General features: G+C 45.2%; 1 protein-coding gene across 1 annotated transcript in view; it reads right to left on the bottom strand.

Annotated features, from left to right (window-relative positions):
- PPM1L (protein phosphatase, Mg2+/Mn2+ dependent 1L) overlaps positions 1-14483 on the bottom strand; it is a 102092-nt gene that overhangs the window by 18165 nt on the left and 69444 nt on the right. The window contains exon 2 of the mRNA XM_085304033.1: positions 9678-9848. Coding sequence (XP_085160159.1) covers positions 9678-9848 — 171 coding nt within the window. The remainder of the gene's footprint in view (positions 1-9677; positions 9849-14483) is intronic.

Genomic DNA, 14483 nt, shown 5'->3' with positions numbered 1-14483 from the left:
TAAAACACTTCAAAAATAGAGTAATTATTACAAACCTGCATAAAAATGGCAACTTTGAATACAGTCTTACTGGTTAGAGGATCTATGTGCATGAAAAAGCCCAAGAACCTAAAGCAGAAGATAATTTCCAAATTGATTTACGAAGGATCAATTGCTTCAGTCTCTGTCTCAGCCCCTGACGGATGGCTGGGCTGCCGTTAAGTCCCTGACCTCACGGTCCAGCCTGCTATTACATGAGAAAACAAACTTACTTTACTTTGTTTTCTTTTCCATCTATTTTTATTTCAGTCATTTAACCTTGTGTGGAGTTAGAAAACACTGCGCTCTTGTCAGTTGCCTCAGATTTAATGCAATTGCACAATGGAAAATTCCCAACATAAAGGGTCCAAAATTGAGAACACATGTTATATTAGTCCCTCGGTGCAGTTGGCTGAATAATACCCTGCTGAGCAGTTTAAAAASAAAATCACCAGAAAATTTAAAACCTGTAGTATACTGGCTGCAGAGATAGCAGGGGATTTTTTTGTTTGCCTTTTTTTTTTTTATTATTTCCTCTTAGTCAGAAAAGATTATTGGTGTTATATTTTAGCATAAGACAAGGTGCATTGTAAAAGTCAAGGCTGCACCAGCTCTACTGTTTTTTACATAACTGCTTTAGCTAAAGAACAAAAATTTACCAGAGTACAAAGACCTGATTAATGCATTAGAAGGAATTAGGGAGCGCAGGCATGACCCGGCTCAGGCGATAGCTGCCTGGAGAGCTCTGCTGCAAGGAGATCTGCCGGGAGCGGCTCACCGCCGGCTGCCGCCCAGCCCGGGCCCGGGCCGGTTCCCCCCGATCCGCACGGACACCTACGTCTCCGTGCAGGAAGCAGAGGCACTTCACGCACGACGTCCAAATTCTCGCATCTCACCCCRAGTCCCCTTCAGCTCCTGGGCCGCCTGCCAGCCTCGCTGCGGGGACAAACCAGCCCGGCGTAAATGCAGCCAGACGGAGCAGCGCGCGCCGGAGCTGCAGGCTCCCGTCCGACGCGACTGCCAGGCGGGAAGGCTGGAGAGCCGCCTTCCTCCTCGCGCTCCCCGTCCAGGCCGTGCGACGCGGGAGGGGCTCGCCCGTCTCCCGCTCCCGCGGCTCTCGCAGTCGATGTCTTCTCCTGCTCTTCCCCGAACGCCGGAGCCAGGCCCGGCTCAGCCCGCGCAAAGACGYGGCCCCGCGAGGGAGAGCGACCGGGGGGGTTGTGGCTGCTCCCAGGGCTCAGGCTGCTGCTGCCCCGCAGGCTCCTCGGTTGGGTCCCAYGCGGTGGCCTGAAAGCTTCGGTCACACGAAACGAGCTGACGGCAAAGCCYGGTGCCTGGGAAGGGGCGTCCCGCGGGACGGGCGCAGGGCAGCGTTCCCAGACCTGGCACAATAACCAGGGTCCTGTGGTTTGCTGACTACTTGCTTCAGTCTTGCTCTGCACAATCTTAATTTCTGAAGCTAAAAGATGTCGARGAAGTGCAATAGTTAAGCAGAAGGGGAAAGAATGAGAGAAAAAGYGGTCAAGAGATGTAAGAAAAGAAAAACGAAGGTACGGAAGCGGCTGAAGGATATCTGTCATCAGCAGACCTTCCCGGGGACACGTGTAGCACAAGGATGCCACAGGCAGCCAGGACACGCTGCGGCTGATGCGCGAGGGGAGCAGAGGGTGATGCTTCAGACCAATATAAGAGCAAAAGCAATTCGGGAGCTTGAATTAAGAGGGAGCGATAACGGACGGAAACCTACGGCACAAAACGTGCATCGCAGTCGAGCGTTCAGCGATAAGCCTAAGTCGCGTGTCAGACTTACAGAAGTGAAACAAGGCAGAGAGATAACCTAGACCGCAGCGGCTGTGAGGGTATCAGAAGTTGATTGAAATCTTGCCACCATCCTTGTTTTATGCGACTCCCTTCGCAAAGTGCAGTTATTTCCACTGAGTCCCCTCGTCTTCCTTTTTCCTCTGCTGAGTTTTCTTTTTCTTTTCCAGGTATTACATGGTTCCTTGTGATTCCTTTCGGTCCCCCAGCACATGTACCCTCCTACCCTGCTCTTGGCTGCTCCTTCCTCCCTTTCGATCCTTCTACCCCGAATATTGCCCATCCCTCTGCTGTAAGGAGCCACCTCCGCCGTGCCCCAGCTCCTCTCTTCAGCTGCGACCCACGTGACAACTCCCACGAGAGAGACCTCCCTCCAGGACCTGTCCTGAACACCCGCGCTTCTCCAACATGCCTCTTCCCCTTTCAGCTTGCTTTCAAGTCCAAGAGAAAACTGACAAACGAGACTTTCCTCTTCCTAGATTTTAACCATTACTTATTTTTTCCACAATTTTCCTCAGCTGAAGTTTCTTATCTGCTGTCTGTCATCATCTTCTCTAATCGCCAGGGTCTCCCACAGCRCTGTCTCCGAGCACCCCTCGTCCCTCTGCCTCAGGCGTCCTGACCTGCTCCATTTCCCCGTTCCAGAGCTGCTGCTGCAGAATCGCATCTGCGGACACGCACATCGCTAACGTTTCTCTGCAGACCTCACAGGCCYGCTTTTCTATTCCTGATGGGTCACTTCAGTCAACTAAATGGTCACTAAAAGCTCGGCCTCCCCCCTCGGTATTTATGCTCTGCCCAGCACTTCCACCGGCCCATGCAGCACTCCCCGGCCTCCCTCGCAGCCTGCTCTGCTTGGCGTGGACGCTGCCAGGACCTCCTCCATGAAGGCCACGGCACGGCCTCCTAAGCGGACATCCCCCTGGAGCCCTGCTTCCAGGTCGAAGCCTGGCACAGCATTTCCATATCAGTTCTCTCTGGGATACAGCAAGGAGGTTGCTGGACATAACTGCAACAGAAACATCCCGGGCAGACGGTGGAAGGTGTTGCGGCTGCAGCGAGCGTGTGTTAAGGCTGCCCCCAAATCTCAAGGCAGCTAGATGACGCRAGAAATGCCATCAGACACCATGTTCCAAGGTAGCCAAGACATCATGAGGAACAGGATGTTCTGCTGCCTCATCTCAGCTTCACTACACAGGAACCAAGAAAAAATTGGTAGAATAATGACCTCAAAAATATAAACCATCACCATAAAATGTAAAAATATAAACCATAAACCATTACCATCATCTTTGATCTAGTCATCATCACTGTCCTCCCCTTGTTGGYATCATCTCAGCTGTGGAAAAGCAGCAAAGCATCAAGAGAAAGAGAGAAGAAGCAAGCACATACCCAGTATTAATTTTCAGGCAGAGACAGAGAAAATGTGAAGAGACCAGCAGAACTACAAGGCAGTGACCGGACGTAAGCAAGAACCAACAGAAGAAGGACGTCCAGCCTTTGATACAGTCTGCAGAAGCAGGAGGTGTGTTGCGCTGGTTGAGACTGCTGTGAAATTATGGGGAAAAAGATTCCCCGGTATCCAGAATCAGAAAGGAAAGCATTTTGGGTGCCCAGGCTCAGAGCATGCTCAAACAGACACGGCTGCCAGTGGCTGCATTTCTTAGGATAGAATATGGTGCTAGAAAGACTTTCTACTTGAACAGCACGACCCCTGCACTGAGAGCATCGACTGGAAAGAGCAGCAGGTCGGAAAGAGGCAGATCCCTTGCCTGGAGCTGCCTCACGGGTACGACGGGGCCAATCTATTCCCAGCAAATCTGGTGCGTGGCGGGAGCAGGGGGAAGGGCTTTTTAGCCAGGCAGGACGGAGATTTGGAAGATGATGAAATACATGTTCGGTTTGTTTCTAGAGATGTGCTCTAATCTGAAATCTGATACTGTACTTTCCCCAACAGCCTGTTAACCTTTTTTCTTAWATGCAATGTAAAAATAAGTTCCTCTTCGGATTAAAAACACGGGTTAGTAAATGATAAAATGGCTACAATAGAAAAACAAATGTTTCTTTATGACTTTTGCACTTGAAAGTATTGTTGCTGGCAGAAAAAACAGAAATTGAGAACAATTCTTGCAAGTAAGGTAAGCCTATGTTTCAATAACAGTGCTGTTACCCAGGAAGGCTGGCTTCTGCCTGACCRTTTGCTATGTATCTCCTAGGTTTCTGGAGCAGCAGCAAACAAAACCCATCATCGTACGGAAAATCAGCCTCGTGCCTCGGAGGAAGGGAACGGCTGGTACGGAGGAGTGGCAGCGCCAAGCAGGAGCCTCCACTGCACACCGGCCTTTAAGTATTCTTCTCTATTGCCATAGGGTCAGCAAGGAAATAAAGAACACCCGGGGAGACGAACCAAAATAAAGATACGGAGAAGCAAAGAAACAAACAGTCGCTCAAACYTGCCAAAACCTTGCTGAGTTTGAAAGACCAAAGAACAGACGAAGGTAAATCTTTTTGTTGTGACGTGCACGGAGTCGGCGCACGCTCCAGAACTCACTCCCGTTTCTATTCCTGTTTCGCGCCGTTTCACAAACTCGGTGCATACGTCACCTGAAGCGCTTCCGCGGCGCCTGCCAGCGGGAGGAGAGSGGCCTGAACACTTTCGCAGAGGCTGGGAACCAAACACTCGGTACTCGCTTGGCCGCACTGGTAACAAACTTCCCCTTCTCTTTGCAACAGCACTTAAGCATCAACTCGCACAACAGTTGAGCAAGAACTGTATTTTCAAGCTTCAGCAGTCTCCAAAAGGCAATAGAATTACTGAGAACACCACAGAGAGGGGGGAAATCAGTACAGATTTATGCTTACTCTCCAACAGCAACTCTCACTGCACGGAGTTTTCTTCTTACCTGTAAACCGTGCGTTTACATTTGCCTTACTGGGACTTCGAATCCTAAACAGTAAGACTATACATACTATACGTATATRTAGTTGATTTTAGGGCAGATATGTGGTATTTTTATTATTGATGCAACTGTCCTTTATGCCCATCTACCTTTAATTCTTCCTCAGTCTCTCTCCTAGACCAGCCATGTTGCTCCCGAACATCCGTTTTACATGCTCTACACATACACCTCAGGCAATGCAAATTAAACTTTGATTATAGCCTGCAGAACAGGGAAGATTGAGAAAAACACTGTAAATGTATGAGGGAGGGTAAGGGAGGCTTTTCCTTCCCAACAGCGGGAACACGGACAAGAAGGGGAGGGGAGGGAGGAGAAACGTTACCCAGGCAAGACCACAACACGCTGCCTCCGCCTCCTCCAAACCACCCAGCTCTTCTAATCCAGACCCATAAAACCTAAAATCTAATAGCCCAGTGCCGATCTATGAGATAAGCCGGGACAAAACCAGGCTGCAGACGCCTGCACGTCCCTCGCACTGGGGCAGAGCCGCAGGCGGCTCTGATGCTCCCCAGCGACCGTGCCGGCACCGCAAAGGCAGGTCCACCAGGTCCTGAAGAAAACAGGTCTCCAGTCCAAGAGGGCGATCGCCACGACCCGCAGTTATCCGCGGGCGCGGGCGGGCTCTCGCTGCCAAACCTGCGCAGAGGCGGACCGGCTCCATCTCTTCCTTTAGCTGAAGCTATGCAGCTTAGAGCAAACGCTAGAATCATCTCCAAAATATTATGCAATTGCAGCAGATTTCTGGTTAACCACCTGCCCGTGGAACGAAGCTCTGATCAGTCACAGCAACTTCCAGAGACACAGCTGCATTTTTAGAGTACCCACATCCTTCCCATAAATTTCTTGCAAGGTCCATGGGACTGGCACRTCACTGCGCCACTTCACCCCCAAATTCCCTTCGTGCTGTTCTTTCCTACAAATGAACTGCACTTGCGCCTTCTTCTAGTTAAAAAATGTGTTTTGCAAAACTCAGTTCCGTAAAGCACAAACCTCTCCCCCACCCTGTATATTCTGGAAACTCAAGCGCTTGTAATTCCCTAATCATTTCAACATGAGTTTTTTTCTAAAATTGAAAGAATTCCTTTTTTTTTTTTTTTTCCAAAATAGACTCACAGAAACGTCTCATCAGGAACAAACATAAACTACTTTGGATCGTTCTGATAGCGCAGCTTCATTGCGGTCACGAGACAACTCCTACTCGACCGCACGCAGCACTACCTTAAGACAGTGGAAGCAGACGAGCACCGCACTAGATCTCCGTTTAGACGGGCTTCGTTCTCCCATCTAAACAACCAGCGTGCACAGGGACGTCAACGCCACCCGTCACCGATCCCGTTACACTCATCATACACACCAGCTCTGAGCAGATGCGATCCTTGCGCAAAATTAACCCAGCCGAGAATGCCACTTTTTAAACTAATGTATTTAAAGATTATGAAAGGATTTGAATCCATCTGCCACATTTGGCCTGATTTCATTTCATAAAGCTTTCTTAGTCAAACTTCACTAAAAATCTTRTCAACAATGACTGTTTTTAGAATAATTCATTTTATTCGGTAGCTTTGATATACTGATTTCCTAAAGAGAAAGATTTACGAGAAGAGGCATTAGACTCCTCAGTCCACTGAAACTGCACGTTATTAATATCGTATGTTACGTTATAAAGGCCAAATTAACATACAATGTTGTACCCAAAAGCCCAGGCTGTTTTAGTGGAGTTCTTCTGTTTTCATCTGGCAAACAGATATAGTTGGTATTGAATCCTACATAAAGAAACACACYTGAGACCTACAAAACAATGAAGTTGGGGGAAGGAAAAGAAAAATCAGTTTAAACCCATTTCAAGAACTCTAGTGTCCCAGTAACTATAGCACTTAAGTACAATATTCACCAATTTTCCCTCTAAGAATTCACTGAAGGAAGAAAAGTGAAGGCAAAACGTGTTCCTGAGAAGATGACAGAAGTTCACTTCAACTTCATGGATGGTCAGAGAAAACACGCAAAAATAGGGACTTAGCTCCGACTGCAGAGACGAGCGCCCGTCAGCTTCCCTTATCAGATACCTGAAAATACCTTTGTCATCACATGCTCCCTCCTCGCAACGCGCAGCCTCACCTGGACCAGGGGCACCTAAGCAGGAGGACAACGGCCAGGACCTGAGCACCACTGCCAGCAGCCCTAAACCTCCTCTGGCCGCTGCGTCAAGAAAAATTTGCTCAGGTGAGTGGGTTAGAGCTGTGTGAGAGCTCAGAAAAAGCCTTTTGGGGAGGAATGTGTTTGGAAGCGCTGCGCATGGAGAAGTCAAGGGCTGCTGCAAAGCTCAGGGCAGAACCTCGTTTGCATTTTCCTGGAYGGAAAAGGTCTCCTCGCTCCAGTGAAGTAAGCTGGTAGGTTAAGGCTGTGCAAAGCATGAGGAAATGCCCTTAGCAAAATTGCATGTAAGCACACAGATATTTCTGCCTTTGYGTAAGTGCTAACGTGCTACACCTAGGCCCTTGTTACAGCCAGCTACAGAAGTGAAGCTCCGATTTGTCATGTACCTTAAACATTTAACTACTTGGTTTCCTAGGTTGACTCTTAACAGAACTCCAACTGCTTATCATTACAGAAATTAAACACTTGACAGTGGTCTACAGGATRGATTTTGTTGACATCTCACATAGTCTCCTGTTAGAGAAAAGACTGTACTTTCCCCATAAATAATAATCACTCCTATTTTCACCATTATGCTTCTTAAGGATTGCTTTCTTCAGTCTGTGTATACCAAGAACAGCTTGATCTTCTCATTAAATTGACTTTGGTAAGGAAAAACACTAACAAAAAAACCATCAGCAACATGACTGTTCTAACACTGAATAGAGAGCTTGGAGTCATGAACATCCACTGTAATTATACTTAACTGCACATATTCTGTGCTCTACTCTCAGTCAGATCTTACTTCAGGACCAGGTAGCACCATTTCTTCCCTTGTAGTAAACAAGTGACATGATTAGAATGATAAGCAGGTCCCATCTCAGTGTTTTAATCTCCAGAGGTGTCTCTACCTGATTAGGAAGCTAAAATTCTGGCTTGTTATTTACAGTGAGTTGTTCTCTCCCTCTATTTTGATTGTGTGTATGTGCTAAGCTTTTTCTAAACTAGTTATTTATGAGGCATCTCATTTCTGCATGATTGTTTCTTTGCATGATATAAATTCCCAAATGCGTGTTTCAAGCACTTTTGATCTATATTTTCTCTGTRCAAACATTCAGTTTTCCATAAAGAAAAATGCTTTCTTTTCCTTCTGACAGGAGTTGATAATTTCCTCCACTATCTTTTTTAATTCCTAACAAAGTCCCATCAATCAAAATGACTACAGAGAGGAAGTGACCAAGTAAGTGTGGCAAAAAAAGAACTACATGATTCATTGGCTGGTAAATTCTGTGTTAAAAATGACAAACAGATTTGGAAGAAAGAAGGAAAAAAGACTTTCAAAGCCTACTTCTTATGCATCATTAAGAATGAGACATGACTAAAAATAATAATAAAAAAAAATCCTGTGCCCTTATTTTAATTATTTTGTCCTTCAGGAGTTCCTGTGACTCAGTTCTTCAAGTACACGACATGCATGGTCTGCAAATGGCACACTAAGTCACTTGAGAGCTTCTGAGATCAAAGTAGTTTAAGAGAATCAGGCTTATTTATTGGGTGACAGTGAATATCGCTGATAGAGTATTTTAATTACTTCACATTACTAAAGCACATAGTCCTTTAAGTATCCTTTAAGTTAGAAGAATAAACAGTCTGCAAATGGCCTTTTCAGTTGCTTGAGAGCATTTGAGATCAAAGCAGTTTAAGAGACTCATATTGATAACGAGTAGGAGTCTGAACAATGTTGATAAACCAGTTCAAGCAAAGTATTTCAGGCCATTGCAGTGCAAGTACAAAGTAACAGGACAAAATAATAGAAACTTGTCAGTGCTTCAACTAATGAAGAGAAACTCAGACGACGACAATTTTAGCAGACTGCCATCTAACCAGGTTGAACAAACCACTTACCTGCTGGGACTGGTATCTGGCAAATATGACCTAAATGTGATGAAATACCATGTATGCGTTCCAGGCTTGCGTCAACAGCTGAAAGAAAACCTTAAGTTGAGCTTACAATGGTTTCCAAACGGTGCCATGGTGCCCAACACAGTCAAGAGACAACAACAACACGACCAAAACCAAAAACACCTTCAGGGATTAAAAAAGAAAAAAAAAATAGAGAAAGAGATTTCTAACCACATTAAAACAAATGCTAGTAAAACCAGCACCAGCTATAACTAGGAAGAAGCCCCAAATATTTGGGCCACCAAGACACAAATACCAAAACTGAAGACCCCTGTAACCTCTGTCTGTGAAGCCCTGTGTCRGAGACCTCTGCCACTCTACAGTTAACTTATTTTGGCTAGCTACGTGCATCACAAAATAGTAAAGATCAGATTCTGTGACTATCCGGTATTCACTTAGCTATGCAAAAAGTAGTAGTCACTGAGAAAAAAGCAATATATAGGACATGTGCTTGAAAAAAAAATGTTATAATGGGCTTCACACAATCCACCCAAACTGTATTTTGTAAGTTGGTAGCAAAACTTGCAGAGGCAATAAAAAAGTATGGAAAGATCTAACAACAATAGTATATTAGAAAGGACAAAATGCCATTTCAGCTTTTAGCTATTTAGTATTCAATAATTGAACTGGAAAGTTCTCTATCTCAACTTGGTTTTAGGAGAAAGAAATGTTTCACTGAATTTTGAGGACAAAGTTCAGTTTGCAAACTCAAGGACTAGTATTTTGAAGACAGAAAGTGATCAAATTTTTCAGAAAAAAATAACTGAGACAGAAATACAAATATACCTGCTTCGTCATAGGATACAGTCAATTTTTCCAGCATTTCTCGATCAATTGATAAAATCTGCTGCTCCAGAATGGTTTGGTAAGACAGCACACTGTTCTCCTTGTCTTTCTCATAGTCTTGCAGATGTTGTTTCAGGACTTCAGGCAGACGGGACTTCACATATTCTGCTGCTGACTATATGGAAAAGAGGCAAAGGTTTAATTAGTATATTTTCTTTTGAAAAGCTTTACGCATACCCATATCATTTTTTTTAAATTAAAGATTTCTCAAACATAACCCATGACAACATAAACCTAGAACAGAGTTGTAACACTGTTCTCTCACGCTTGTCGTTTCCACGAGTGCTTCAGCGACAGATACTGCTGCTGACACGAACCCCCAGCCCCAGACTTACTTCCAGGGAACCCAGGATGGAAGTGACCAAATTCCTCTTTGCTGAGGAATATTTCTGCCCTTCAGCAGGATGTTTATGGTGTAACATTTGCATTTAGTAATCTAGAAACAGTTACTACACTTGACTAGACACAACCTAACAGGCAAATTTCTTATTCTAAATATATTTTGAAAATATAAACACAACTGTAACAAATATGCCTTTATTCTGTTTTTTAAAGTAATAAGTAACAGAAAGGAATCACTTCAACTGCTATTGATACCAGAAATTGATAGCAATATCAGCAGCCAAGTTTGGACAGGAAGATAGTAGTAAACCTTTAATAGCATTAAAAATTTTATATATATGCACACACAGAGAATTCTTACTATTTTCTTTTTTTTTAAAGGCTGCTCAAGGCCATAAAACAACAGAAATTAACACCAGGTGGCATGGTTGTACCAGGTTATGGAGCCTTGGGCAAAAAGGTAAATGGCAGTAAATAACGAGAGCATTTGCCTCTGGCTGGCTGTCCACAGCCCCAAGACGAGAGCTACTACTGAAACAGCCGCTCTTTGTTCTTCCTTTGCACCTCTGATATAAACATAACTGGAGAAGAAAGATGTAGCAATGGCTGCTGCCCAGTGCTCCAGCCTTCTGCCAGTTTCAAGACAGAAGGGAAAAATAAGTGATGGAAAAGTAATATTATTTCAACCCTGGAAGTGACCAGTAGTTACCCCTGCTCAGCGACATGCTCTTCCCACATTTATATTTAGTTTTCCAAAGTCAATTGCTGATTAAATTATGACCTTAAAATATCACCAAAGTTGTGTTCAATTTATCTGCAAGCTAAGTCATTTGAGACGAATGAAATTATTCCACAAAAAAGTAAATTAACTCTCCGCACGAGAACAACATATTTAATGCTACATTTTAATAGTATTTTCTTCCTGGAAGGGAAGGTCAAAAGACACACTGTATACTAATTATTTTAGTGCCCTATAAAAATATCATGTTCAGGCATTTATACTTAATGTTTCCTTTGAGAAGAGGTTGTTCTCTGCATAGGGAATTTTTTGTGCTATCCCTATTGTAGCAATGCCAGAAAGCTGAAAACAAGGAAAGAGTGTATATAGATGCATTTTCTGAAACACGCGTTTTTACCATCTAAGCGAGTGTTTGTATACTACTGGCTATAAACATATAAGAAAATATACTGCTTCTGTCCCACAGATCTTGCAATTTAAGTAAAAGTCAAGAGACAGATGGCTACAAACAGACGGGAAAACAACTGGGAACAAGCAGACAACGCCGGTCGCAGGACGGACAGTTGCTGAGAGCCACGTGAAGCCTACGTGCCCAGGTCTTCATCGGCATCAAGGCCACAAAGCATCCCAGGGAGAACCGTGGCCACGGCGCCCTTTTCCCCAGATGTTCGCACATCCAGAGGTCCTCCTGAAATATCCCAGCCGCTGCTGCAACCTGATCATGATCCACTACATTTGAATTCATTCCTGGTATCCCCCGTGAAACCCAACCGTAAGGGATATTTATTTCCAAACACACGTTAAGAAACCATTTTCATGCTGAAGTGTTATTCTTAGCGGGACAGAATGGAGCCTGTTCATAAAACGGGACCCGCGGTTTGCTCGTCTGGTCCTCAGCATTCACGGACGTCAAGCACATAAATTAATCTAACTACAAATTCCAATTTTTTTCAATAGACTTTGGAATGACTATTTCAAGTGTAATCTCATAGGTTTTGTTTCTCAATTTGTTTCTCAGAGAGAAATAAAACACAACACTCCAGTAGTTTACTACCTTTCACATTACATCTAGATATCATTAAAAATTTAAACCTAAAGTAACCAGGAAACTGATATGAATTACTTCTCCTTTTCTAGCAAGAAAGGCGATCAGCTGCATTTGAATAATTACATCCCTAGCTGCACTGACGTAATCAGGCAGATCGTACTACATTCTCTTTAGTATGAAAGTAATTTGTTTTTAAAATGTTGTATTCAGTCTTTGGAAACTTAAAAAATGATGYGTTCGTGCGTGTGCTTGGAATTAAAGCAATTGAGAGGCTGAATTAAGGGGAAAAAAAAGGAAGAGGGAAAAGAAACAAAAGACTTCCATATACCCCCCTCATGCGCCTCCTTACGGTTTCAGGTGCAGCTTGGAGACTCGTTTGCGGGATGCAGCGCAGCAAGAGCCGGTCCCCGGAGCCGCCTGACGGAGCTGGGCAGCCCGGGCAAGTCAGCCCGCTCTTCACTGCAGCGCTGCCGCGCGCTGCAGGCAGCGACAGCGTCGGCCTCCCCGCTCTTTCCCAAGCACGCAGACCCTACAGTACAATTGTTAAATCCATTTTTGTTATTATTTGTATTCGCATCGCTGACACAAGTCAGGAAAACCCCACTTCGCTACTTTGAACCTCCAAAATAGCTTTATTCTCTTTTTCTCCGTACAGTCCATCCTTATTCCTGCAGGAAAGAATTACAAACAGAGCTACTCCTAAAAAACGTCTGACTTCAGCCTTTAGTTGTGGGTACTACTAATAGCACAAAATTTGCTGCTCCATTTTCCCCACCGCTACCTATGCAATAAAACAACTGGGAGCCGCAGGGCGCTGCGGCAGGAGGAAATGTGGAGAAAGGCTGCAGCTGCTCGTGCAGACACCTCCTCRCTTCCTCCACACGCTGCCTTAGGTTGTCACCTGTTCTGCTCACRTTTAAGGGAAAACAAGTGAAAAATTACCTAGGTAGAGCTTTAGACATGTTTGAAAGTGGAGATGGCACCTCTTGGTCAAAAAGCTGGCCTCAATGGTCAAGCGTTGGAGCACAACAGCCCAACCAGAGAGGGTTGGAGAGCCGCAGCGGTGGTCCAAGACGGGCACGCGCTGCCCCATGCAACCCGGCTCCGTCCCCCGCTGCCCGCGGGCCTGCCTACGCCTGCTTCCCCCAAGCACCTTGATTCTTGTTCCTGTTTCACTTTTGGCATTTATGAGGTTTRGCTTTGAAGACTCATGTTTGGAGATGTTCCCATCAGTCCACCCAGGCCAGGTTTTGAACTCCAGCCAGTCGGGCTTTGAGGTTTTGCAACATGTTTTGGAGGAATCCTCAAACAGGATTCAAATACATCAAAATGGCATAACAAAACGCAGATTATTGACTTATTTCTACTATCCTTCTGAAACTATTTTCCACTTCTTTTTTTGATGGATGAGGCATATATATTCAAAGTGAAGACTTCTATAAATCACACTAGCAGTCTGCAGCAATTTGCTCTGCTTTCCTGCAATCCCTCCTTCTGGGAGCGCCTTTCTACGTGCAGAAGTAAAGGTCTGCAATGGTTAATTAAAGGTTTCTTTATGAAGCTACTTCGAAAGTCAAGTGGCAGCTTGATCAAAGAAGTCTCCTTCCACAGTTAGATCAGGTGCTTTCCAAAATGATTGCAACACATGGTAAGGGACTATTCCTTCCTATTGTAATTAAATTGCTTCTGTGTGTAAGTGTAAGCAGTAAGCGTAAGCAATACTTCATACTGCAAAGGACATGCAGGCAAATCCCGCTATTCCCCACCGCTCAACAACCCGTTATAAAGYAACAGCACCAGCCAGAAGGGAGCCTGGGCGGCCGAGGAGCCGAGTATTTGCTATGCGAAAGATAAGCTTCGCCGTAAAAGAAAGTTACGGGCTTGTTCATTTTAATCGCATGCTGCAGCCTGCCGCCGCTCAGCACACTTTATAGCCTGGAATTACCAATCTGCTTGACCTTTWAAACCCCGGATTTCACCAAAGCAAATACAGTGACCTTGCAGTCTTCTGGGGCCCGACACACTTCGACGCACTTCTCCAACAGCCCACGGGGCAACCACGCAAGTCTCCCTACACTGCGTGCCAGAGAGTAAGCGCGAGCGCCTTCATCTGCGGGCACTCAACTGCTCTACGTGTTTATTAAGACGGGACACGTTAACCAGCTCCTGTGAAAAACGAGCCACCGCAAACAACAGCTACAGAAAGATAAGCACGCTCACACGTCGGGCGATTGACGAGTCTGATTAGCTGGAACAGCCATCATTCAGAAACTCACATTTCCAGTTTAAGCAGCTGGAAGATGAAGACCTCCTTGTCCCAGACCCCTACTCCTCACCGACTCAGTGATTTACAGAGCCAGGAGGAAAATCCTGAATTTATGGCCACAATATTCTTGAGACAATTCACTGCCTGCCCAGCTACTGCAAACATTTGGAGGTGAATGGAAAATGCAGCCTACATTTTAGAGCGTGGTCCTGCTGCCATACCAGGTGTACACCACTGAAGGATTTTAAAAATAATCACGATTCTTCTGTTGCGTATTTCTGCCTTTTCTTTTCATATGGGCTTCAAAGAGAGGYGGGTCCCCCAGAGCCACAGCAGAGCCCCAAGAGCCCT

This window comes from Rhea americana, unplaced genomic scaffold, assembly GCF_003343005.1.
Source record: "Rhea americana isolate MKP2758 unplaced genomic scaffold, rheAme1 scaffold_202, whole genome shotgun sequence".
Taxonomy (NCBI): Eukaryota; Metazoa; Chordata; class Aves; order Rheiformes; family Rheidae; genus Rhea; species Rhea americana.
Note: the sequence above shows the minus strand (reverse complement) of the source record. Positions and strands in the feature narration are given on the sequence as shown.